The sequence below is a fragment of the Podarcis bocagei genome (genome assembly GCF_964188305.1).
Source record: "Podarcis bocagei genome assembly, chromosome: 14".
NCBI classification, from domain to species: domain Eukaryota; kingdom Metazoa; phylum Chordata; class Lepidosauria; order Squamata; family Lacertidae; genus Podarcis; species Podarcis bocagei.
Genome location: NC_138139.1, coordinates 51407839 through 51434986, shown reverse-complemented (window position 1 = coordinate 51434986; position 27148 = coordinate 51407839). Strand labels below are relative to the sequence as shown.

Sequence of the window (27148 nt, the reverse complement as noted above, 5' to 3'; positions counted from 1 at the left end):
GGGAGCCTTCTTCCCTGCGGATCAGCTCTGCAAGCCACCATGTCCTTCTGGCGGGCATGTGCTGACACCCAGGAAGGCTTCTTCCCTGCATGTCAGCTCTGCAAGCCACCATGTCCCTCCAGGTGGTGTACGCTGACACCCAGGGAGCCGTCTTTCCTACGCATCAGCTCTGCAAGCCACCATGTCCTTCTGGCGGGCATGAGCTGACACCCAGGAAGGCTTCTTCCCTGCATGTCAGCTCTGCAAGCCACCATGTCCCTCCAGGTGGTGTACGCTGACACCCAGGGAGCCGCCTTTCCCACGCATCAGCTATGCAAGCCACCATGTCCTTCTGGCGGGCATGAGCTGACACCCAGGAAGGCTTCTTCCCTGCATGTCAGCTCTGCAAGCCACCATGTCCCTCCAGGTGGTGTACGCTGACACCCAGGGAGCCGTCCTTCCCACGCATCAGCTCTGCAAGCTACAATGTCCTTCTGGCGGGCATGTGCTGACACCCAGGAAGGCTTCTTCCCTGCATGACAGCTCTCCAAGCCACCATGTCCCTCCAGCTAGCATATGCTGACACCCAGGGAGGCATCAGCTCTGCAAGCCACCATGTCCCTCCAACCGGCACGCACTGACACCCAAAGAGGCTTCTTCCCCGCATATCAGCTCTCCAAGCCACTATGTCCCTCTGGCCAGCATGCGCTGACACCCAGGGAGGCTTCTTCCTCCCCACGCGTCAGCTCTGCTGGTCCGTGAGTTAGAGGTGCAGCCCTGATTATACGCCCCCCCCCCAGGTGCCAAAATGTGAGCTTTCTCCACTCCAAACCACAATCATCCTTCATAACTAACAACAATACGGACAGCAAAGCACTTAGGGCAGTGGTTCTCAACCTGTGGGTCCCCAGATGTTGTTGGACTACAACTCCCATCATCCCTGCGCTCTGGCCTTGCTAGCTGGGGTTAAGGGAGTTGTAGTTCAATAACATCTGGGGACCCACAGGTTGAGAAAGGCTGCCTTAGGGGGAAGCAGTGTAGCTCTGTGGCAGAACACCTCTTTGCATGCGAGAAGGTCCCCAATTCAGTCCTCGGCACCTGCAGGCAGGGGTGGAATTAAGATCACCATCTGAAATCCTGGAGAGCTGCTGCCTATCCAGCGGACATCACGGAGTTGGGCATGCTAAAGGTTTGACTCAAGGTCTAAGGCAGATTCCTATTTAGATCAGCCCTTTAGTCTGAACGGTGAGGATTGAAAACTTGCTTTGTTTATAGGCTGCAGCACAGCAGCAGAGCACCCGCCTTGTAGGGAGTGCGCTGCAGCCATATACAGTGGTACCTCAGGTTACATACGCTTCAGGTTACATACGCTTCAGGTTACAAACTCCGCTAACCCAGAAATAGTACCTCGGGTTAAGAACTTTGCTTCAGGATAAGAAAAGAAATCGTGCTCCGGCGGCACGGAACAGCAGGAGGCCCCATTAGCTAAAGTGGGCTTCAGGTTAAGAACGGACCTCCGGAACGAATTAAGTACTTAACCCGAGGTACCACTGTAAACGAGAGCAGGTGAGACCAAGAGTGGGTCAAGAAGGCGGTTTCTGCAAGCGCTGAGGAGGGAAGTGAGAGGCAGATGGGGCTCGTCCGCCTGGGAAGGGAGCCCATCTAGGAGTGGGGAAACTCTGACTCTAAACCTCCACTTCCTTGTGGGAAGACAGTGCTAAGGAGTAAACCCTGCACAAATCTGGAGTGGAGTCCCTAAGGCCGTTGAGGGGCGCCTTGTACGCCTCCTTCCGGCAACTCCTGCAGCCAAGCTGGGGCCAAACGTCTTGCTCTGCTTTCCTTTGGACCCCATCAGTGAGGCTGAGAGGGGGTCTTGTCATCTGGACAGCCCAGGACCCCCTTAGACATTGCCCAGGCTTGCCCCCAAGGGGGCTCACTTTTGTAGGAATGATCGCTGGGTGTGGAGCACACTCCCCGCGCACGGGCAGCTTCAGCTGCCTGCACGCGTGACCTTGGGGTGCGGAGCACACTCCCCCTCACAGATAAGGCCACAGCTGTCTGATCATCTTGCCCTCTGTCTAACCTTTTGCGGTCTCAGTAGCCTGCAGTGTCCTGTCTGTGACCTTTGTCTCCTTCGTGCAAGGGGAAAATGACACGGTGGAAACAGGTGCCAAAGTAGCTTTGTACCACTCCACAATCTCGGGACTGGAAGATGTGTAAAGGTCACAGCCCAAAATGTACCTGCCTGGGTTTGCATGTTGTGTCAATAAAAGGAGACTCCACAGAGCTGGCTGGCAGCTTGCTTGCAGCTCACCTGTGCTCAGCTCACCTGCATTATCAACTCCTGCCTCATGTCCTTCACTTCAACTTTGGTGCTGCAAACGCAGCAGTTTGAAGCACAGGTGAAGACCTGTGAAGGTGTACTCCATTGTCTCTTGAGACAGGCGGATGCTAACAACAGGCTAAAGGATGGGAAGCCCAAATCCAAAACTCCTTCAGGAAGAGGGATCAAAGAGTAAGTTCTTGCTACCTGCTGCACAAACGTCCTAAGGCGTCCGCTCTCCTCCCTCTGTCCCCAGGCACCTGCCAATGATCGCGGCCTTGCTGCACGGACGGGTCCACCTCAACTTCCAGGAGTTCCGCCAGCAGAACCACCTCACCTTCTTCCTCCACGTCTTGGGCATCCTGGAGCTCCTGCAGCCGCAGGTCTTCCAGAGCGAACACCAGGAGGCGCTGTGGGACTGCCTCCTCTCCTTCATCCGCTTGCTTCTGGTAGGAGAGGCTTTTCGGGCAGAGAGGGGAGCCATACTCTGGCAGGGGCAGGAGGGGGCTTGCCAAGAAGCTGGGTGCCCTGCAATCTTGTGGCCTTTTGGGGGGTGATGCAGCCATGCACTGTGAACACACAGCTCCTGGGGTGAGCAGGCTCTAGGCTTGCAAGGTCAGCTTTGCTTTCTGTTGTTATTTCTTTGTTTCAGGGGTTTGGGGAACCTCGGGCCCAGCAGTGAGATGTGGCCCCCCAGGCCTTTCTACCTGGCCCTTGAGATTCCACCCAGGCCCTTCCTAATACAGTCATACCTCAGGTTGTGTCCACCTCAGGTTGCATTTTTTCGGGTTGTGGACTGCTGAAACCTGGAAGTACCGGAACGGCTTACTACCGGGTTTCGGGAGTCGTGCGTGCACAGAAGTACTAAATCACGCTTTGCTTTGCTGATCGGATCAGCTGATAAGCGGCTTAGAAAAAGGAGGAGGGGAAAAAACCAGCAGGAACTCGCAAGACATTGTCATCTTGCGAAGCAAGCCCATAGGAGATTCGTTTTGCGAAGCACCTCCAAAATGGAAAACCCTTTCGTCTAGCGGGTTTTCCGTCTTGCGAGGCATTTGTCTTGCGGGGCACCACTGTATTGGAAAACAGGAAAAGTACCACAAATGTCAGAATGGCAAGTTAAGATTTGTGAGTTTGCCGAGATGGCATAAATGACTGCATCCGTCAGGGGCTGCTCCAGTCAAAAATTCTGTACAGAATGGGAAGACATTCATGAAGAAATATGGTGTTAAAGCAGAACTCTTAATAGGTAATTGTTAAGCGTGTAAGGACAAAAGAAGTAATTATAATTTAACAGTTTTCATGTTATTCTATTTTGTTGAAGCAACTAGGAAAAAATATTATGATGGGAAGATCTCACACAGGTGAAGGGAAGCAGTGGGGAGGAGGGGAGGGTTAGGTTGAATTTGGGAAATAAAATAATATATGGGATAGCAAAGGATATAATAGATTCTTATAGAATAGTAATATATCGTAACCAGAATAGAAGTTCAAAAGGGGAAGTAAATGTATTTTTAGTATTTTCATTATTGTAATAGTTATTATTATTTCTTATCGGTGGAAGGCAGTGTTAATTTAGGCTTCTTTCTTTTGTTGTGTGTATAATAAAAAAAGAAAAGAAAAAAATCTCATCCCTAGTTACCTTTACTTTACTTCAGAGCTACCGGAAGTCTTCGCGCCACTTGGCCGCCTTCATCTCCAAGTTTGTGCAGTTCATCCACAAGTACATAACTTCCAACGCCCAGGCAGCTGTCGCCTTCCTGCAGAAGCATTCGGAGCCCCTTCAGTAAGTCTCTTGCTCTGGGTTTGTCCAGGATGTGGGGCGGTTGGGAGCTCAGAGGAGGGAGATGGGGTAGCCCAGAAGCGATGTGAACACACCCGCGGCCGTTGCTCTCCTTCCCCGCAGCGACCTCTCGTCCGACAACAGCGACCTGGCGATGCTGAAGTCTCTGTTGGCCGGCCTGAGCCTGCCCAGCAAGAACGGCGCCGCGGACCGAGGGGCTGACGAGGAAAAGGACGGTGAGTCTTGGGTTTTCCATTTGAGTTTCACCTCTCACATTTGTTTGTTTAAACTTATTTAATGTATTTATATCTCGCCCTTCTCCCAAGCTGGGATTTGAGGTAGCTTACAACCTTTAAAGGGACACGGGTGGTGCTGTGGGTTAAACCACTGAGCCTAGGGCTTGCCAATCAGAAGGTCGGCGGTTCAAATCCTGCGACGGGGTGAGCTCCTGTTTCTCAGTCCCAGCTCCTGCCAACCTAGCAGTTTGAAAGCACATCAAAGTGCAAGTAGATAAATAGGTACCGCTCCGGCGGGAAGGTAAACGGCGTTTCCGTGCGCTCCTCTGCTTTGCCAGAAGCGGCTTAGTCATGCTGGCCACGTGACCCGGAAGCTGTACGCCGGCTCCCTAGGCCAATAAAGCGAGATGAGTGCTGAGCCCCAGAGTCGGCCACGACTGGACCTAATGGTCAGGGGTCCCTTTACCTTTACAACGTTTAAAACATCATTACAAAACATGCAATCATAAAAACAATCCAGTTGTAAACAATAGGCAGGTCCCAGGAGTTCAGGGGTAGTTTTTAAAAATAATTTTAGAAGTTGTGTGTCCTTGTTTCTCAGTTTGATCCTTTTACATGGTTTTGTACATTTTCTGGTATTTTATGCATTGTGATTTGCAGTTGTTTTATTGATTATAGATTAGTAATTATTGCAATTGATAAGTGTAAACTGCTAAATTATTATTTGCTGATGTTTGCTGTTGGATTCTAATGGATTATTGAATACATATATTGCTTTATTTTATATAAGTTGCTTATTTTAAAGTTAGGGTGGCTTTTTATTTAGGATCTGGTTGTTACTATTAGTGTTTGATGTTTTATTATTATTTTTATGTGTGTTGGAAGCCTCCCAGAGAGGGTGGGACAACCCAGCCAGATGGGCGGGGTATGAATAATAATTATTATTATTATTATTACTACTACTATTATTACTACTATTATTATTATTACTACTACTACTACGTCTGGACTCTGAGATCTGCGCACCTAACAGAGCACTAACAAAACCCTCTCCCTCTCTCTTCCGCGCATCTTCAGATGAAGTCCCCAGCGCGAGTTCCTTGCCCCTTGTCAGTCTCTCTCTCTTCACTCCTCTCACTCCAGCCGAAATGGCCCCGTACATGAAGCGACTGTCCAGAGGTCAGGCTGTGGAGGGTAAGTCAAGGCCAATATGGTCTGCATTGACTGGGCAGCAGCTCTGCCCAGGGTTTCAGACAGGGTATTCCTCATGGTGAACACGCTTCTGAAAACGATAACACATTTTGAAAACACTGATCCAATGCTTGCACAGTGCTGGTACCCAAACGTTGCAGAAGTGGGGGGCAATGTTCAATGGCAAGGGGCATTCATCATCATCAGCAGCAGCAGCATTTTATTTGTATGCCGCCTTTCCATAGTTAAAACAATGATCAAGGCGCTTTACAATCTTTGGTTTGGACTCAGTCTGACCCTTATGTTTCCCTCCCCTTATGGTTTTGACTTATGGGCTACTATTAAAATGAGGCTGCATTTTAAATTGTATTTTAACCCGTACAGTGGTACCTCGGGTTACATACGCTTCAGGTTACAGACTCCGCTAACCCAGAAATATTACCTCGGGTTAAGAACTTTGCTTCAGGATGAGAACAGAAATCGTGCTCCGGCGGCGCGGCAGCAGCAGGAGGCCCCATTAGCTAAAGTGGTGCTTCAGGTTAAGAACAGTTTCAGGTTAAGAACGGACCTCCAGAATGAATTAAGTACTTACCCCGAGGTACCACTGTATTTTAAATTGTTGTTGTTTTCTTCCCTCCCCTATTACGTTTTTATTGTGATTTTACTGGTTTTAGCTGCCCTGAGCTGCCCTCTGGCCAGGGGAGGGCGGGGTATAAATAAAATATTATTATTATTATTATTGCCAATATAACAAAAGTCATAAACAATAAATAAAACACATCAAAAGGTACACAACCAAATAGAAAACAATTTCCACATAAATCATAAAATCTAAAACTAAAAATACAACACTAATATCAATCACAATTTAAAATGACATAGATAAGAAATAAAAACAATTTTAAAAAGGAGCCCTCTTTGTCAAGCAACAGCAGTCCTTTATGGAGCCTGTCAGACCCCGCCCCAGGCCAGGGGGAGAGAGGCAGGGCAGGCCCCTCAGGCTCCCTTAGGATATTCACGTGGCGCTCCTTGCTATGGGGGCCCCCTCAGTGGGGAATCATTTCCCTACAGAAGCCACAGGTGACCTGTGAATCGGTCTAACACTACTAGGTTTACATCCCAACTCTTGGTGTAATAGCCTGTGAACCAGGAAACTACTGGCTAAATTCTTGCCTCTGCTATGAATTGCATGGGTGGTCTTAGACAAGCCACTGTTTTGTTTTTCTCAGCATCTGTCTCCCCATCTGTACTATGGGGGTATGTCCCATTAAACTTTAATTAGTTTAATGGTTAGCAAATGTCCAGTGCGCTTCCGATGCCACAATGTCCCATTACAGCAGAGCATTTCGCACAGCAGCTCAAGAAGGGCTGGAGAGTCAGCATCTTTTCAATAAAGGAATCTTGGAGCAAGCGGTTTGGAACTCAAATAAAAGGTTTATTTACACAAAACAAAAAACCCTGGTGAAGAATCACACATTTCAGCAAACACGCCCCAAAGAAAAAAGGAAGGGGGAAAGGGCGGGAAACACACTAGTGAGTTGACTATTTATACAAACTCACGTTCTTGGAAGCTTAACGACCTCCAGCTGCTCAGTGACTAGAGCGTCTTGATTAGAGCTTCTTAACCCTTTAATACCAATACCCCCTCTCGCTCGTAACACTGAGCTGTACCAACCTTAATTCAAATTTAAACCTGAACAGAAACATTTATGAGATTGCGGACTCAAAGCTTTTGTAAAACCGTCTGCGAGATTTTCCTGGCTTGGACAATACTTTAGTTCAATTAAACCTTGTTTTACACTTTGGCATACATTTTGATAACGGATATCCAAGTGTTTTGTGTGTGCCTTGAATTGACCTGATTTAGCTAGTTTAATACAAGGTTGATTGTCTTCCCACACTCTGATAGGTAGGGAACATTCTCCAAACAATTCTTGTACCAGTTGCTTATAAAATTCCAGTTCTCTACATACATCTGATAATGCATTGAACTCAGATTCAGTTGAACTTAAAGCTATAAGTGATTGTTTTCTTGATCTCCAACCAATTAGTGCATTTCCAAATTTTATCGCCATTCCTGACACTGATTTTCTATCTGGTCCAGCGTCAGCCCAACTGCTGTCGGCCCAACATTCAAGTTGTGTGCTGCCCTCTGCTGATAGTTTTAAGCGAAACCTTTTGGTAGTTTGGAGATACCTTAAAACTCTTTTTACTCCTTGCCAAGCATGCATTGATGGTTTTTCAGCTTGTCTACACAGCATGTTGACAGCATATGTTATATCGGGCCGAGTCCACTGTGCAATGTGGAGTAGACTGCCTATCGCTGACTGATAAACCCCGGGATTACAGAACTCTGCCTGTTGCTCAGTTTGAGCATCCTTTGTGTAACTTAACTCCATTGGGGTTTTAACACCAGCACAGTTGTCCATTTTAAACCTTTCCAGCAACTGCTGGATCTTAGCTTCTTGGCTGAGCCAATAGTTCCCATCTTCATCTTGCTGAATTTTAACTCCTAGATAAACAGATACATTGCCTAGTGATTTTATCTGAAACTTTTCTCCAAGCTTTGTGGCAAATTGTTGTGCAAGGTTATCGTCCTTTCCACTGTATAATAAATCGTCAACAAATATCAAGACTGCTTCTTGTTCACATCCTGAGCCTTTTAGATAAAGACACGCATCTGCTGCGCTCTTTCTGAACCCCATGCTCTCTAGAGCATCGTTTAAGCAGGAATTCCAATTACGGGCGGACTGTTTCAACCCATAAATGGATTTGTGTAGGCGCCAGACCTGGTTTGGCTTGTCTCCTTCAAAACCTGGTGGTGGCGTCATATAGACTTCCTCCTGTAAGTCTGCATTTAAATAAGCCACATTGACATCAAAATGAAACAGCTTATTTCCCTTCTTAGCTGAAGAGGCTAAAAGCATTCTTAATGACTCCGGTCTTGAAGTAGGGGCATAAATTTGAGAATAGTGAACTCCTTTGCGCTGCGAAAACCCTTTTGCAACTAGTCGGGCTTTATATTGCAACTCCTCGTTAGTTGTGGGCTTTAAACGATATACCCATCGACAACCTACAGCTTGTTGCCCTTCTGGAAGCTCTGTATTTGTAAACACACCGAGAGACTTCATGGAAGCCATCTCTTTTTCCATTGCTTCCTGCCACTTTGCGGCTTCTGAGCTTGGAAGCTGTTGTACCTCTACATAGCTATCTGGCTCACACTGTGCCATATTTACGTACACACTTGTCACCTTAAACTGCTCTGGCGGCTTGCCCTTTGTGGCACGTTTTGACCTGCGCAATTGCTCCTCTTGTGCCCCCTCTGACCGTTGGCTGTCAGAATCTGTCTCAGACTTTATGTCTAGACGTGCCTCTAGGGATAAAGACCTCCGTTTAGATACCTCCCTTGGGCTTGGTGTTGCAGGCGACCTGCTTCGCTTTTGCTGTCTGCTAGGCCTAATGACTGGCGATGTTGGAACACTTTTAGATTCTGGCTTTTCTACCTTAGGAGAAGAACCTTGTGCCTGGTCAGAATCTGCATCTGACCCATGTGCACCATCCCCTTCTGGCTCATCACCCTCTGGACTTTCTTTCTCAGCATAAATGCCTAAATCTTCTCTCAAAATGTCAGGGTTAGCATGTAAGTGAGTCCATCCGGATTGCTCACAAAATTCAGCGCTCCTACTGAGGACCACTCTTGTAGTATCCCCATCTGGGTTCACGAACCTCCAAGATTTGGCATGTGGTTCGTACCCACAAAAGATGAGTTTCCTAGCCCTTGGACCTCCCTTTTTCCTTAACGCTTTTGGGATAAGTACATAGGCTTGAGATCCAAACACCTGAAAGTAATTAACTTTGGGCTTCTTCCCATATAAAGCAAAATATGGCGTAGTATCAATTACCGAATTATATACTCGGTTCAGAACATGAGTAGCCGTCTGCCAGGCTTCCGCCCAGTAACTTTGAGGAAGTTTAGCATCAAACAACATAGAGTTTGCCAACTCTTGCAGAACCCTGTTTTTACGTTCGGCCACGCCTCCTTCTTGGGGGGAATAAGGTGTAGACAGACGGTGCTTAATTCCCTTTTTCTTAAAGAAATTCTGCAACACAGACCCGGTAAATTCTGACCCTCTGTCTGTTTGAAAAGCAAGTACTCTAGTACCGAATTCAAGTTCTACTGCATGAACCCAATTTTTAACTGTTTCTGCAGTATCTGCTTTTGTTTTGAGAGGAAAAAACCATGTAACCTTTGTTTTGTCATCTGAGAGACACAGTGCATACCTCGAACCTCCCATGCTAGCAACAGGCATTGGGCCACATAGGTCCATATGCACAAGTTGAAATACTTTGTCAGATTTCCTATTTGAACTGGGATAGCTGCATCTATGAACCTTCGCCCTTTTGCATGCAGTACAATCCAAATACTTAGTACATTTGTTCAATTTGCACCCTTCTGATAATTCAGGTTGTCTTTTAACATACTGAAAATTAATATGTCCCAAACGGCGATGCCATAAATGAACACAAGAATTATGGGTAGGCGAGTTCACACAACCAGCATGAACCTGTTCAACTTCATCTGGACTTGTCTCAAAATAATATAACCCATCTCTGCATTCCACCTGCAAAAGAGATACGTTATTCTTTGAAATAGTGCAAACCCCGTTTTCAAACACAGTTTTAAACCCATTTCTATCAAGTTCTGACACAGACAAAATACACCCCTTCATTCCCTTTAGCACGTAGGCATCAATTTCTGTTTGCAAACACTTCAAAAACACTGTGCCTACAGTCTCTAAGGAACGTTTAGTTGAATCTGCCATTGTCACAACTTTAAGGGTTTGCAAATGCCTGCAATTCTGCAAACGGACACTAGATGGCGCCACCAGGTGATGAGATGCACCACTGTCGATCAACCAGCGTAGATTGCTGCCTTGGCCACGCCCTTGCATCAACGCCATTGCTGAAGCCATGTGCTGTATGCTGTGGGAGTAGCCACGCCCTCCTCCTCTTCTTCGACGTCCCCTGGAACTCCTTGTCTGGTAACTAGGGGCAACGGCCTTGGTGCTATCTTGACCAGGTTCACGTGTACAATTCCTGATTAAATGGGAAGAGGAACCACAGCGAAAACAGTGTCTAGCTGCGAAAGCATTTACTGTGTTCTCAAACTCAGCATCCTCACTATTAGGCACAGCATAACTCCCCTTTGAAGACAAACCTCTTTCTCTTTGCCTTTTATCCTGTTCATCAGCAAGTCGAGAAGAAATGTATTCAAGGGTTAATTCAGATGAAGGCATAGCTTCCAAAGTTAAAGCTAGAGTCTCATAGCTTTTATCAAGAGAAGACAACAAAATGTATGACTGCTGCTCCATAGAGAAAGGAATGCCCAGCTGTTTTAGTTGATTAAAGGCAGACACCATTTTGGCAATATGTTCTTTCACACACGCTCCCGGTTGGAGACGTAAATCAAACAAACATCTTGTAGCATGGATCTTGGCCCCCGCAGTGTTTCTGTAATTTAACCGCTGCAGAACCGTCCAGACCTCATGCGTGTTCTTTAACTCAGAAACATAAGGCATTTGCTCTGGTCCCACTGCCAAAACTAGTAGACCTTGGGCTTTCCTGTCGCGTTTCTGAGAAGCTGCTGCTGCTGCTTTGTCTTCTGCAGACGCGTCTGCAGCTGCCTGTAAAGGCGGTGCTTCAGTACAACTCCACAACTCTTTTGCTTGCAACCAAACCCTTACTCTAGCCTTCCAGTCTTGCCAATTTTTCCCATTGAGTCCCGTAAAGGGGACAGTAAAACTTTCCTGGGACTCTGCCATCCTCCCTGGGGCTTACGAACGATACTCACAGACCTGTAGACCGTCTCCCAACTACTGAGGTGGCTTCTCGAGGAATAAGGCGTCTTCCAGCGAGTGCAAACTGCGCAGTGCCTCTTTAAAACTTTTCCTAGGCACGTTGCAGGACTCAAGCTGCTTTGAAGGCTTTCGTTGTCGGCAACCGCTTCTGTCTTCGCTCCAGTCCTTGCATAAATCACTCTTAACTGCACTCCTTATCTCCTTCTTGACGTACAAACAACCATAACCTGTCCCATTAAACTTTAATTAGTTTAATGGTTAGCAAATGTCCAGTGCGCTTCCGATGCCACAATGTCCCATTACAGCAGAGCATTTCGCACAGCAGCTCAAGAAGGGCTGGAGAGTCAGCATCTTTTCAATAAAGGAATCTTGGAGCAAGCGGTTTGGAACTCAAATAAAAGGTTTATTTACACAAAACAAAAAACCCTGGTGAAGAATCACACATTTCAGCAAACACGCCCCAAAGAAAAAAGGAAGGGGGAAAGGGCGGGAAACACACTAGTGAGTTGACTATTTATACAAACTCACGTTCTTGGAAGCTTAACGACCTCCAGCTGCTCAGTGACTAGAGCGTCTTGATTAGAGCTTCTTAACCCTTTAATACCAATAGGGTAGGAGGGGATAATGATACTGAACTGACTTGGAAAATTGTTGCAAGAATTACAACAAAATGGTGTGCCTGGAGTGCTTGGAAGAGCTAGGTGCTTGTTGTTTCAATTAATTTACTAATCGCCTCCCAAACTGTGGGTTAAACCACAGAGCCTAGGGCTTGCCGATCAGAAGGTTGGCGGTTCGAATCCCCGCGACGGGGTGAGCTCCCGTTGCTCGGTCCCTGCTCCTGTCAACCTAGCAGTTCAAAAGCACGTCAAAGTGCAAGTAGATAAATAGGTACCGCTCCGGCGGGAAGGTAAACGATGTTTCTGTGCGCTGCTCTGGTTTGCCAGAAGCGGCTTAGTCATGCTGGCCACAAGACCCGGAAGCTGTACGCTGGCTCCCTTGGCCAATAAAGCGAGATGAGCGCTGCAACCCCAGAGTCGGCCACGACTCCACCTAATGGTCAGGGGTCCCTTTACCTTTACTTTTAAACTGCCATCTCAAGGTGATTTACACATAAAATAATTAAAAACAGTTAAACACACAAAAAACAGGAAATATATTTAAAACACAACTAAAAGCCTAACGAGCGGACACTCGCAGTAGAGCCCCATTTATCCAGCCAAGCAAGCCTGTTGGAACTAAAATGTCTCTGGCTGTTCCAGAAAGTGCAAACAGGGGCCCCTGTGGTATATTGATAGCGATGCAGTTCCACAGAACAGGGGCCACCACACTAAAAGCACTGCTCCGACTTACTGCAGAGAAAGTTTCTGAGATCTTTGGAACTTGCAGAAGAGACTGTCCCGCAGACCACAGCAATCGACTTTGTGTATAAGAGATAAGTTTGATTATGAAGAGCTGTTATGAAGCAGATTGCGTTCCCTTGAGAGGCTGTCAGCTCCTTCCTTCCCCCTTTCTTAGGGGTGGGGACACCAGATTGCTCACCCCAGTCTCTTTGTTCCGCCCCACTTCCCAGATATCCTGGAGGTGCTGACCGATATCGACGAGATGTCCAGGCGAAGACCGGAAATCCTTGCCTTCTTTTCCGTATGTTGCCCCCATCCTTGTTCAGTTGTCTGCTTTGTGTGTCTCTTGCTCTGCCCTGGTCCCCTTCGGTGGGGTGTTCATTTCGCCACCCTTTCAGAAAAAGGGTTGACAGAGCCTGTGTCGCCAACTACTTTGGCCATGGGTAGGCAAACTAAGGCCCGGGGGCCGGATCCGGCCCATTCGCCTTCTAAATCCGGCCTGCTGACGGTCCGGGAATCAGTGTGATTTTACATGAATAGAATGTGTCCTTTTATTTAAAATGCATCTCCGAGTTATTTGTGGGGCATAGGAATTGGTTCATTTCTTTTCCTTTTTCCAAAATACAGTGGTGCCTCGCAAGACGAAATTAATCCGTTCCATGAGTCTCTTCGTCTAGCGTTTTTTATCGTCTTGCGAAGCAACCCTATTAGCGGCTTAGCGGATTAGCGCTATTAGCGGTTTAGCGGCTATTAAAGGCTTAGCGGATTAGCGGCTAAAAGGCTATTAGCGGATTAGAAAAAAGGGGGGAAAGGGGAAAAAAATCGCAAGACTCACAATACTTTTTCGTTTTGCGAAGCAAGCCCATAGGGAAATTCGTCTTGCGAAGCGTATCGAAAAATGGAAAACCCTTTCTTCTAGCGGGTTTTTCATCTTGCGAGGCATTCGTCTTGCGGGGCACCACTGTATAGTCCGGCCCCCCACAAGGTCTCAGGGACAGAGGACCAGCCCCCTGCTGAAAAACTTTGCAGCCCTCTGACTTTGGCCAAACTCCTAAGCAGCCTAATCGCCTGTGGCGAGTAAGAATTCCATGCAAGCAGTTAGGAAGCGTTTGCGAAAATGGGAAGTCAGTGCTCCGCAAGCAATCCGTAACTTAGGTGGCAGACAAATGGCAAGGGCAGGGAAGCTCCAATGTTGATCTTGATGTGTGGGCAGGTTGACCTGGGTATGAGTTTCAGGGTATCCCTTGGGGTACCCTGGCTCCCTTTCATCCCAGCATGCCCTGGGGCTAACAGTAGGCTCCACCTCTTCCTGCTCTGTTTCTGGGCACAAGCCAGCCCTGGCAGTGCCAGTTTTCCCCATGGCCTCTGCCAGCCACTGTAGACACTCCAGAGATTTGCCAAAAGGGAACACTCCTGCAGCCAAGTTCTTTTACTTCTTGGGGTTGCAGGAGGGGAAGAGAGTCGTGGGCTGGAATGCCCACCTCTCTCCTACAGAAAAACCAGCCCTGGAAGTTGCTATCTCTTACTCAGAACCACCAAAGGGGTTCTGTAACTATTTATTATTATTATTATTATTATTATTATTATTATTATTATTATTATTAAATTGTTATACAAACAAAAAAAGTATAAAAACATTTCAATTGAATACAAAAAAAGGAAAGAAAAGAAACAGGAAAAAAAAATTCCTTCCAGTAGCACCTTAAAGACCAACTAAGTTAGTTCTTGGTATGAGCTTTCGTGTGCATGCGCACTTCTTCAGATACACTGAAACAGAAGTTGCCAGATCCTTCTATATAGTGAGAAGGTGGGGAGGGGTATTACTCAGAAGGGTGGTGGGAATGGGAGATTGGCAGATAGCTGAGATGAGCCTGTTGACGACTCTTAACGACTGTAATAGGTCTTACAGGAAAAGGCAAGGGGTGAGAAGATGAAACATGGCTTAGTCATGTATAATGAGATAGGAATCCAATGTCTTTGTTCAGACCAGGTCTCTCCATGGTTTTAAGTTTGGTAATGAGTTGCAATTCAGCAGCTTCTCTTTCCAGTCTATTTCTGAAATTCCTTTGTAGTAAAACAGCTACTTTGAGATCTTGTATAGAATGTCCTGGGAGATCGAAGTGTTCTCCTACTGGTTTCTCTGTTTTGTGATTCTTGATGTCAGAAGTTGCCAGACCCTTCTATATAGTGATAAGGTGGGGAGGGGTATTACTCAGAAGGGTGGTGGGAATGGGAGATTGGCAGATAGCTGAGATGAGCCTGTTGACGACTCTTAACGACTGCAATAGGTCTTACAGGAAAAGGCAAGGGGTGAGAAGAAAAAAAGAAAACAGAGCAAACGCAAAAAGTAAGAACATAAATATAATACAAGGTAACTATAATAGACAGCTCAGAATGTCATTTCTCTACTGAGATGCTGGGGTGAATCTCTTTTTATTATACTTTTGGTTTTTTGACTTCTGTCGACCTCACGGTGGTTCATTTCTTATAACTAAAGCAATTTCTCTGTATTTGAATATATTCCTCATCTTGGTATAAGGAGACATTTTCCTACTTACGGGTTTATTCTAAACACAACCAAATCTTGCTTGTTGAGCCTTGACTCGATATTTAGGCATTCCCATTCCTTCTGAACTATTTTATTTGACTTGTTCCTTAAGGCTTCAGTCAACTTAGCAAGCTCAGCTTCTGTAGCCATTCTTCTCTGGTTGGTATATGGTCAGCCTTCCAGTACTTGGCTGTTAGTAGGGGTTACTCAAAGGCCTGGAAACGATGCCTTATGAGGAACGGCTAAGGGAGCTGGGCATGTTTAGCCTGGAGAAGAGGAGGTTAAGGGGTGATATGATAGCCATGTTCAAATATATAAAAGGATGTCACATAGAGGAGGGAGAAAGGTTGTTTTCTGCTGCTCCAGAGAAGCGGACACGGAGCAATGGATCCAAACTACAAGAAAGAAGATTGCACCTAAACATTAGGAAGAACTTCCTGACAGTAAGAGCTGTTCGACAGTGGAATTTGCTGCCCAGGAGTGTGGTGGAGTCTCCTACTTTGGAGGTCTTTAAGCAGAGGCTTGACAACCATATGTCAGGAGTGCTCTGATGGTGTTTCCTGCTTGGCAGGGGGTTGGACTCGATGGCCCTTGTGGTCTCTTCCAACTCTATGATTCTATGATTCTATTCTATGATTCTACTTGCATGGCCCTCCAACGTCCTTTCTCTCTTCCACCGCTCAGACTCACCTGCAAAGACTGATGAGCTCTCCCGAGGAAACCTGCCGGAATCTCGCTTTTTCCCTCGCGCTGCGCTCAATACAGAACAACCCCAGGTGCGGATGGGCAGACCCTGCGTGGAGGGCAGAGCTGATGGGGCCTAGGAACCAACACAGGATGTTTGACTCGAGCCGCTTTGCTCGTAGAGGGCACCCCCTTGAAAACCCCAGGGAGGGGGAACGAATTCCAGACCGTTTCTGAGACATAGGACGGAGATCACTCCATTAGAAACAGAATCAGTACCAGGGCAACGCTGTCCAACAAGGAATGGGTGGCTGTAGATCTCAGGAACCACATGACTTGGTTGTAAATCTGCAAGAAACAGGAGGCGGTGATGGGTTTGGGTACAGGCCAGCTGCAAAGCCGAACAACTGTAGTGTAAGAATGCAAAAAGAGCCCTGGCAGGATCAGGCCCGTGGCCCATCTAGTCCAGCATCCTGAACACAAGAGCACTCTCCCCTCCTGTTTTCATGTTGCATCTTTGCATGCCGCTTAGATATTGTTACAAATATTAAGCAGATCAGGCAGCTTTTAAATACAGATACAGTGGTGCCTCGCAAGACGAAAATAATCCGTTCTGTGATTCTCTTCGTCTAGCAGTTTTTTCATCTTGCGAAGCAAGCCCATTGACGGATTAGCGCTATTAGTGCTTTTAGCGGCTTTTAGCGGCTTATCTGCTGATCGGATCAGCTGATAAGCAGCTCAGCGGCTTAGAAAGGGGGGGGGAGGAAAAAACCCCAGCAGGAACTCGCAAGACATTGTCGTCTTGCGAAGCAAGCCCATAGGAAATTTGTTTTGCGAAGCACCTCCAAAACGGAAAACTATTTTGTCTAGCGAGTTTTCCGTCTTGCGAGGCATTCGTCTTGCGGGGCACCACTGTAAAGCTCAATTTTACAAGCTGTCGTGACAGCCACTAACAGGAGATGCAACACATTTGTGGTGGAAGGAGTAGGCTGTTCTTCACGATGGCTGCGCAGAACCTCCCTGCACAACAGCAGTCTACCTCCAAATACCAAATGCGAGGGAACAACAATGGGAGAGTGCTATTGCCCTTACATCCCACTTGGGGGCTTTCCATATTCCTGCCTTCTGTGCAAACAGGACACTGAACTAAATGGGACTTTGGCCGGAAACAGCAGCCTTGCTTTTCTGATATTCTCGACCCACCGAAATCCTCTCTCTCCTTTCCACTTTTCCAGCATTGCGGCCGACTTCCTCCCCACGTTCATGTACTGCCTTGGCAGCCGTGACTTTGAGGTTGTTCAGACAGCTCTGAGAAACCTGCCCGAGTACACCCTCCTTTGCCAAGGTAAGAGCAGGCAGTTGCTTCTCCTGATGCTTCAAAACAGCCACCATGCTTTGCAAGGTGGTTGTAAGAATTGCAGAGCTCAGTGTAAGCGAGCGAGAGACTCTGAACACTCAGAAAATGCCAAGGGGAAGGGGGGAGAGGTTTGCATTTGTGTAAGGCTGGCTCTCCGATATAACAGAAGCACAGCTAGGGAAGGGGTGAAGAGCCCTTGACCTTCGAGGAGAGAGGCAGTGTGGAGCAGCAGTTAGAGTCTTGTACTGGGGAGATGCGAGTTCGAATTCCCACTCAGCCATCACACTTCCTGGGCGGCCTTAGGCCAGTCACTGGGTCTTAGCTTAGCGTACCTCACAGGTTTGTTGTGAGGATCAAACAGGAGAGGAGAGCCATAGCTAGCTTCTTTGTGCTCCGTGGGGGTGGGGGCTTGTTGTCTGGGCAGCCCAGGACTTCCATACGAACTGCCCAGGTCATTTAGGTGCTACTAACACAGCTATTTAGCTTCACCTCTGGAGGCACATTCCATTGACTCTCGAGACCGATGGTTGCCAACATGGATACTAATGATGATGATGATGTATTACAGTGGTACCTTGAGTTACAGACACTTCAGGTTACAGACACTTCAGGTTACAGACTCTGCTAACCCAGAAATAGTACCTCGGGTTAAGAACTTTGCTTCAGGATGAGAACAGAAATCGTGCTCTAGTGGCGCGGCAGTAGCAGGAGGCCCCATTAGCTAAAGTGGTGCTTCAGGTTAAGAACTGACCTCCGGAACGAATTAAGTTCTTAACCCAATGTACCACTGTACTTATACCCTGCCCATCTGGCTGGATTTCCCAACAGAATTAAAAGCACAATAAAACATCAGACATTAAAAACCTCCCTAAACAGGACTGCCTTAATAATGTCTTCTAAAAGTCAGATAGTTGTTTATCTCCTTGACATCTGATGGGAGGGCGTTCCACAGGGCGGGCGCCACCACCGAGAAGGCCCTCTGCCTGGTTCCCCGTAACTTGGCTTCTCGCAGGGAGGGAACCGCCAGAAGGCCCTTGGAGCTGGACCTCAGCGTCCAGGCTGAACAATGGGGGTGGAGACGCTCCTTCAGGTATACTGGACCGAGGCTGTTTAGGGCTTTCAAGGTCAGCACCAACACTTTGAATTGTGCTCGGAAACATACTGGGATAGTTCTTTTCCATTATTTCCAAGATAGGTCCTGCTACTAAGCCCCACCTGCCCTGGCCCAGCACCAGAATAGCTTTGCCTCCTTTTAGCCCTCCACCTCTGTGCTCAGTTTCAGCTCCCAGCCTTCCACCCTCCTTCAGAACCCAACTTTTCCAGCTACTTTTCTTTGCTCTGAAAACACAGGTGGCATTTAGTGTGGAAGCCTCAGAGGAGCGGCTCGTTGGCTTTTCCTTCAGATTCTGTGGGTTCGGCTTGGGCTTCTCAGAATTTGCGTCCTCTTCTGACAAATGCTTCTCCCGCCCAGTAGTTGGCACGATGGGGCCGTGTGTACACGCTTTGGTCAAATGTCAGTAGGCAACCTTTTTCTCTGATCCTGGGCAAATATTGGCAGGCGTTCCCGTTAGGCTGAGGTGATTCTGATCGGTATGGTGGCAGCTCAGCTGAGTCTCTGACATTGCTGATTGAGTTGTGCAGTAGGAAAGGGGAAGCTATAATAATAATAATAATAATAATAATAATAATAATAATAATAATAATAATTTATTTATTTATATCCCGCCCTTCCCAGCCAAAGCAGGGCTCAGAGCAGCTAACAACAGTAAAAATAGCACAGTTTACATAAAACCACAATCAATTAATTTTTTATTTGTATACTGTCTTTCTATCTTCCAATACTCAAGGCGGTTTACAAGCTGAAGAAACAAAAAATGTACATCTTATGACAATCTAATGCAATACAAAAATGTGATAATAAAACATAACTTTAAAATAGGCAACCTACATCAGAAAAGTAACATTCAACAGCCATTAGAATAGTATTAAATAATAATAATAACACAAAAGTTAAACAGAAATCCGCTCAACAGTTACAATAAATCATTTCTAAACTATCATCTAAACTATAAACTAAATATAATGTAAAACAATAGCAAGCCACAAAATACATTCTAAAACCAATTCAGAATCAAATTAATGGCAACCATTGGGCTAGAGTTCTATGAGGATTACAGAAGGAGAGAGGGGGTCAGGCTGTGCCCTGGCCAAAGGCCTGGTGGAACAGCTCTGTCTTGCAGGCCCCGCAGAAAGATGTCAAGTCCCGCAGGGCCCTAGTCTCTTGTGACAGAGCGTTCCACCAGATTGGGGCCACAGCCGAAAAAGCCCTGACTCTGATTGAGGCCAGCCTAACCTCCCTGTGGTCCGGGACCTCCAAGATGTTTTTATTTGTGGACCGTAAGGTCCTCCGTGGGACATACCAGGTACGAGGGTCCTAGGCCATATAGGGCTTCAAAGGTTAAAACCAGCACCTTAAACCTGATCCTGTACTCCACTGGGAGCCAGTGCAATTGGTATAGCACCGGATGAATGTGATCCCGTGGTGAGGACCCCGTACGTAGTCTCGCCGCAGCATTCTGGGCTGCTGCAAGCAGGACCCCAGCCCAAAAGCCCTCTCTCCCCCTGTGGTTTCCAGCAACTGGTGTTCAGAAACATTGCTGCGTATGAACCTAAGTTTCCTTTTCCTGCTTATTTGGCTATAACCTTTGATAGAATACAGATAATTGAACAAACTTCATTGCATTACATTCTTCATTAAATTATCTTTCCATTGATATATAATTTCACGGTATTGCTCCAAAAGAAAGTGGTGTTATGAGCCATCAAACCTCAGAAATACACTTTCCCCAAAAGGTTTTCACAATTTTGGCCACTAGTGTAAGTCCTCTCTTCCTAACGCAGGGCTCTGCTTCTGGGGGTTTTTTTGGGGGGGGTGGGCACGAGGAAGGGTCCTGGGCCAGCCTGCGTTTCCTGTGGCGAACCCACCCGCCTCCTGAATGAATCTGCTGTCTCCCTTCGTCTCCTCTGCCTGCGCCCATCTCTCTCGTTCTTCTTCGCAGAGCATGCCGCCATTTTGCTCCAGAGGGCCTTCCTGGTGGGGATGTACGGGCAGATGGACACCAGCTCCCAGATCTCGGAAGCCCTGAAGATTTTGCATATGGAAGCCATGATATGAAGAGGAACCACCTGGTGGCTCGGGTCTCCGAGAGGACAGAAGGACCTTGGCTGGACCTTGATAGTGAAGAACCCGAGGAGAAGGCACATGCCTGAGTCTGCCTACTGGCGAGGACCAGTCCCTTGTACTTCTTACCAGGCATCTTCCACAAAAAAGGACAAATGTCACTTTGGCTTAAGGGATGCTGTTACTGCTCCACTCCAGCCATTGATTGAGGTCAGGGATGAGGAACCTTTGACCATCCCGGTGTTGTCGGACAAAACTCCCAACATCCCTGGCCGTGGACCATGCCGGCTGGGGCGGATGGGGGCTGTAGTCCAACATCTGGAGGGCCAGGTGTTCCCTAGCTCTGATTTAGGCAGAGAGCAAAATGTCTTGGAAGTCCTGATTAGAAGCCATTTTGCCTCTCCAGTGTGGTGAGCAACCCTCTCATTTGGGGCGGCCAAAAAGTGGGGGTATCTGTTGGACTCTTCCTGGGGTGCGGTTTTGCCAGAACACCTTCCAGTGCAGCCAGCCAGCTCCACAACAACAACCTGATGATGTTTCATTTTTAAAAAAATTAAAAATAGTTGTTTTCCTGTTGCGCTGCCTTTATTTATGCATCTCCATTTGGTTTCTCTTTCCTTTTTTACGATGGCTTGCTCTTGAAAATGTAACCCAAGGGGTAAATTTGCTTCTGCCTCGTTCAAAAAAACAAAACACAGTTTTCCTTTCTGTTTTTAACCTTTTGAACCTGTTTTTTAACCTTCATTAAAGATGATCTGAGCTTGCACAACGACACCTGGTGATCTCTGGATGAAATTCTCCAGGTTACAGAGATAAATCTGAAACTGCCACATGCCTGGTAGCCGTTCCTCTTCTCTGGGAATATGTCTAATCCTCTTTGAAAGCCATCCAGGTTGCTGGCCATTGCTGCCTCCTGTGGCAATGAGTTCCCTAGTTCAACTCTGAGCTCTGCGAAGAAGGGCTTTCTTTTATATGTCCTGGGTTGCTGCTGGTCTCTAGCTCTCATCAATCCCAGGCAGCAGGGCCAGTGGTGGCAAGAGCTGTAGTCTAGCAACACACAGAAAGCCACGGTTTTCCTATGGGTGAACCTTAGGAAGTCATGGGAGAAGGTACTTGGCTATCTCTCTCTTCAGTGTTGTTAAGAACCGAGAGATCCACCTGGGCAATAAATAAATAAACCAGGCACCCTTCGTTTAAAGCACATGCCTCTCAGCCCATCTCTCGTCGACCTGTCAAGGACACAAGTCCTTATCCGCTTCCGTAAGGCTTGAGGTGATGCAGCGACGAGCCCAAGACAAACGAAGTGAAGACCCAGGAGACAAAGACCCAGAAGCCAGAGAATTAGTGGTCCTGAGATACTCGGTGACGGCCAGATTGATGGCCCTCCTAAACACCGATGGACAGCAAGAGACAGATCGCTGCTGTCTGGTCTTCTTTGCCTGGGTCATTTCGTCTGAGGGACAGGTTATCCATTCAGTACAGAGGACCGCAGCATGGAAATGGATGCCGACCCAGAGGCCTTCTGCTCCTTTGTTTCACGCTTCCCTTTAACACATCTTGATTAAATCTGGAAGTTCGGCAGGAAGGGGTCGATACCCGCTGGGGCTTCTGGGCTTGGCCCGTGTGATGGCCAGGTATCTATGTAAGTAACATCTTGTTCATGCCATGAGGCATAATTAAGGTAAACATATAAAGGTAAAGGACTCAGTCCTGAATGAGGCAGTGATGGCCACCAGGCTAGATGGCTTTTTAAAAAGAGGATTAGACAGTATTGCTATTGTGTATTCCACAGCTGGAAGCAGCAATACTTTGGAATACCAATTACAGCAATAAGAAGATCAGTTGATTAGTAAAGGTATAGGACCCCTGGACAGTTACAGTGGTGCCTCGCAAGACGAAAAGAATCCGTTCTGTGATTCTCTTCGTCTAGCGGTTTTTTCGTCTTGCGAAGCAAGCCCATTGATGGATTAGCGCTATTAGCGGCTTATCTGCTGATCGGATCTGCTGATAAGCGGCTTACCGGCTTAGAAAAGGGGGGGGGGGAACCAGCAGGAACTCGCAAGACATTTTTGTCTTGCGAAGCAAGCCCATAGGAAATTCGTTTTGCGAAGCACCTCCAAAACGGAAAACTCTTTCGTCTAGCGAGTTTTCCGTCTTGCGAGGCATTCGTCTTGCGGGGCACCACTGTAAGTCCAGTCAAAGGCGACTATGGGGTGCAGCGCTCATCTCGCTTTACTGCCGAGGGAGCCGGCGTTTGTCCGCAGACAGTTTTTCCGGGTCATGTGGCCAGCATGACTAAGCTGCTTCTGGCGAAACCAGAGCAGCGCACGGAAACACCGTTTACCTTCCCGCTGGAGCGGTACCTATTTATCTACTTGCATGTTGATGTGCTTTCGAACTGCTAGGTTGGCAGGAGCAGGGATCGAGGAACGGGAGCTCACCCATCGCGGGGATCTGAACCGCCGACCTTCCGATTGGCAAGCTCTAGGCTCAGTGGTTTAGACCACAGCGCTACCTGCATCCCATGCTCAGGTGGTACATATGTGTAAATAGCGACTGGGCCGGATCCCGCCCCCTGGTCTTAGTTTGCCTACCCATGGGTTTAGTCATGCTGGCTACATGACCCACAAAACTGTCTGTGGACAAACGCCGGCTCCCTCGGCCTGAAAGCAAGATGAGCGCTGCACCCCATAGTTGCCTTTGACTGGACTTAACTGTCCAGGGGTCCTTTACCTTTACTAATCTACTGATCTTCTTATTGCTGCAATTGGTATCCCAAAGCATTGCTGCTTCTGGCTGTGGAAGGTAGAGCAATAGCCATCATGTCTACTTACCACTGATAGCTTTCTCTGTGAATTTGTCTAATCCTCTTTTTAAAAAGCTATCTAGGCTGGTGGCCATCACTTCCTCATGTGCTGCATGAAGAAATTTATCTGTCCTGAATCATCCACCCTTCAGCTTCATTGGATCCCCACAAGTTCTAGCATGAGGAGAGACAGAGAAGAACTTCATCCCCTTTCTCCTTGCCGTGAATAATTTTAGACCCTTTTATTGTGTCACCTCTTTACCCTCCAGAAAGTCCCAAATGCTACAAAATTCTGCATAGGGGAGTCGTTTCTTCTCATTGATCGTTTTGGTTTCCCTTTTCCAACTCCTCTTTGAGACGAGGCGACCAGAACTGTGCACAGTAATCCAAATGCGGTCGCACTGCAGATTCGTATAATGGCATTATGATATGGGCAGTTTAGCTTTCCTTTCCTTTCCAAAGGATCCCGGCGTGGGAGGGTCAGTTGAGTTTGGGTGTGGGTGGCAGTTTGAGTGACCCCTGGAGGTGCAGAGAGTATTTGGGATGGAAGCAGACTTGAGCCACCACAGCCGGATCATTATTATTATTAGTCATACGGCCCAAAGTAACAAATAAGAGAATGCAAAGCTGAAACCGTATGCCTCTCAACATTTAAGTGATCATAAAACTCTTGTTTATTAGCTCTGTGTTAATCAATTGCTGCGTTGCACCACGTGCTTCTTGATAGGCTACTTCAGAGGCGAGAAATATCACGTTTCATTATACAAAGGCAAGGGAAAACAGTGCAATAATATCATTTCTGGCATGCACGACCGTCAGCTTATGGAACTCACCGCCACATGAAATGATGGTGGCTGACACTGGTTCAGGTGGCTTTCAAACAGAGGACAAATCCATAGAGGGACCGTTCTGTCAACAGCAAGCAGATATGGCGACTGAACAGGAGCCCCATGTTCAGTCACGCTAATTATTATTATTATTATGATGATGATGATTATTATTATTATTAAATGTACGGATGATGGGGACAAGTGAAAAAGGGTTAGCATATCCCGCCCTGCTTGTGCATTCCAAGATGTGCCAAACAGTGTCCGGCCCTATATATTTGGGGGGGGGGGAGCGATGTCACAAACTTGGTGTTTGCTTGCAGTCGACCAGGTAGCGGGAAGGAAGGCTTCTGAATCTGCAGCTTCCTTCCTCCGAAACATCAAGCCAGGCGCGTTTCCCATCACAGAGATTGCTGCATTCTCTGGAGTCAAACTAACAGTTCACATCTGACCGCGGCAGCTTCAGCAAACGACTTGAGTGCCCACAACGGGCCTGGAATGAAATCTGAGGCTAATCGCCTAGGTATTTCCCCGGACGGCTTCAGAATGACGGATCTGGCTTGCCTGCCGCTGGATAGTTCCCCACCCGTCCTGCCAACTTCTGACCTTTTACCTGCGTCCGGCCAAGGAGGAAGCGTTGCCAAAGGCTTTGCCCTGATGATGGAAAGGGAGTTGCCAGACCTGCAGTGCTGACCTGGGGTCTCCCCGGGCTGAATTATAACTTGGGAGACCAGGGTTCGAATCCCCGCTCATCCTTGAACCTTGGAAGCTGGCTCACTACCTCTCAACCTGACCTAACTCACAGGGTTGTTGTGGGGATTAAATAGGTAAAGGACCCCTGGATGGTGAAGTCCAGTCAAAGGCGACTCTGGGGTTGCGGCGCTCATCTCGCTTTCAGGCCAAGGGAGCCGGCGTTTGTCCACAGACAGTTTTCCGGGTCATGTGGCCAGCAGGGCTAAACCCATGGGTAGGCAAACTAAGGCCCGGGGGCTGGATCCGTCCCAGTCGCCTTCTAAATCCAGCCCACGGACGGTCCGGGAAGCAGCGTGTTTTTCCATGAGTAGAATGTGTCCTTTTATTTAAAATGTATCTCTTGGTTTTTTGTGGGGCATAGGAATTCGTTCATCCCCCCCAAAAAAATAAATAAATATATAGTCCGGCTCACCACAAGGTCTGAGGGACAGTGGACTGGCCCCCTGCTGAAAAGGTTTGCTGACTAAACCGCTTCTGGTGCAACGGGACACCATGATGGAAACCAGAGCGCACAGAAACGCCGTTTACCTTCCCACTGGAGCGGTACCTATTTATCTACTTGCACTGGTGTGCTTTCGAACTGCTAGGTTCGCCACTCTGAGGTCCTGGGAGAAAAAGGTGGGATAGAAAAAGCAATAATAATAATAATATCAGATTGCCTCATTCCCCCGCAAAGATGCAGATGAGATCCCACATGAATCAAGAAGCTGGGAAACCAAACTCCAAGCCCATTAACAGAGCCAATCCCCGCCCCCAAATGTAGGAACACACACACCCCCAGTTCCCCGCGTACACAGAGCGTCAATTGGAGCTTTTTTAATTCAGCTCATGAGTCATTCCCAATAAACTCTGGAGAGCAAAATGGCCATCGCCGCAATCTGCAATCTCTTTATTAGTGTAAAAATAAAAGGAGTAATTTTATTGCTATTACAGCCTGTTTGCCATTATTTGCATAATTGTTAAATGCTAATAAGACAATTAGCAATTATAGCTTAATAATTATGCCGCCGCAATAACTGTCCTATTGTATCATAATGAAATTCTTAATTGTTGCTACGGGTTTTTTTTTCTCCATTCAGGCTCCGCTTCCTGTGAAGGAGCAAGAGGAGAAAGGAAAGCAGAGGGGCTGAGAGATAAAAAGGGATGTTTCCTTGAAGAAAGGGAATAGAGACATTTGTTAGCAATGTTATTTAAACCAGGAGTGGCTGGGGGGGGGGGTTGGGAGGTGGGCAGAGCTTGGGCTCGCATGACTTTTGGCGTGGAAAAGCCATGCCCCCCTTGCTTTAATAAATAATCATAATAAAACATTTTTTTCCTAGTGTTTATAACTCTGTTTAATAAACAACCCAGATGGCGAGCGCTCTAGCAAAAATGGGGTCATTGAAATACAAGAGGAGGATATCGGCATGCAAGAGGGGGACCCCAAAATCTGAAGGACGGGGGGAAAGCTTGGTGGGAGAAAGAGAGAGAAGAAAACAGCCCAATGAGGGCTGAAAATGATCTGGTGGGGTATAATGGAGTATTTTGGAATAAAGCATGGCTGGCTGGAAGTGGAAGTGGAAGCTGAACCATAAAGAAGGCTGATCGCCGAAGAATTGATGCTTTTGAATTGTGGTGCTGGAGGAGACTCTTGAGAGTCCCATGGACTGCAAGAAGATCAAACCAATCCATTCTGAAGGAAATCAGCCCTGAGTGCTCACTGGAAGGACAGATCCTGGAGCTGAGGCTCCAATACTCTGGCCACCTCATGAGAAGAGAAGACTCCCTGGAAAAGACCCTGATGTTGGGAAAGATGGAGGGCACAAGGAGAAGGGGACGACAGAGGACGAGATGGTGGGACAGTGTTCTCAAAGCTACGAAAATGAGTTTGACCAAACTGCGGGAGGCAGTGGAAGACAGGAGTGCCTGGCGTTCTCTGGTCCAGGGGGTCACGAAGAGTCGGACACGACTAAACGACTAAACAACAACAACAACATGGCTGGCTGGTTCTGCTCTGTCTCCGCAACCAGAGAAACTGATGCTTCCTAATTTCAGTTGCTGGAAACTGCAGGCGGGGAGAGTTGGTCTTGTGGTCTGGTCCTGTTTGTGAGTTTCCTACAGGGGTCTGGATGTTCACAATGCTGGAAGAGGTGGGCCGTTGGTCGGATCCAGAAGGCTCTTCTTCCAACTCACCTGTTCTTTGAAACACGCCCCAGCCACCCAGCAAGGAAATTTCTTAGAAATACAGTGGTACCTTGGTTCTCAAATGCCTTGGAACTCAAACAACCTGGACCCCAAACACT

At 47.4% G+C, this 27148-nt stretch overlaps 1 protein-coding gene across 1 annotated transcript in view; it reads left to right on the top strand.

Annotated features, from left to right (window-relative positions):
* The window catches only part of INTS1 (integrator complex subunit 1), a 95417-nt gene extending 74361 nt beyond the window's left edge, over positions 1-21056 (top strand). Inside the window, exons 40-47 of the mRNA XM_081169349.1 lie at positions 2559-2751; positions 3961-4088; positions 4209-4321; positions 5399-5515; positions 12941-13011; positions 15943-16034; positions 17178-17287; positions 20359-21056. Coding sequence (XP_081025475.1) covers positions 2559-2751; positions 3961-4088; positions 4209-4321; positions 5399-5515; positions 12941-13011; positions 15943-16034; positions 17178-17287; positions 20359-20474 — 940 coding nt within the window. The 3' untranslated portion in view covers positions 20475-21056. The remainder of the gene's footprint in view (positions 1-2558; positions 2752-3960; positions 4089-4208; positions 4322-5398; positions 5516-12940; positions 13012-15942; positions 16035-17177; positions 17288-20358) is intronic.
* The last annotated feature ends 6092 nt before the right edge of the window (positions 21057-27148 follow it).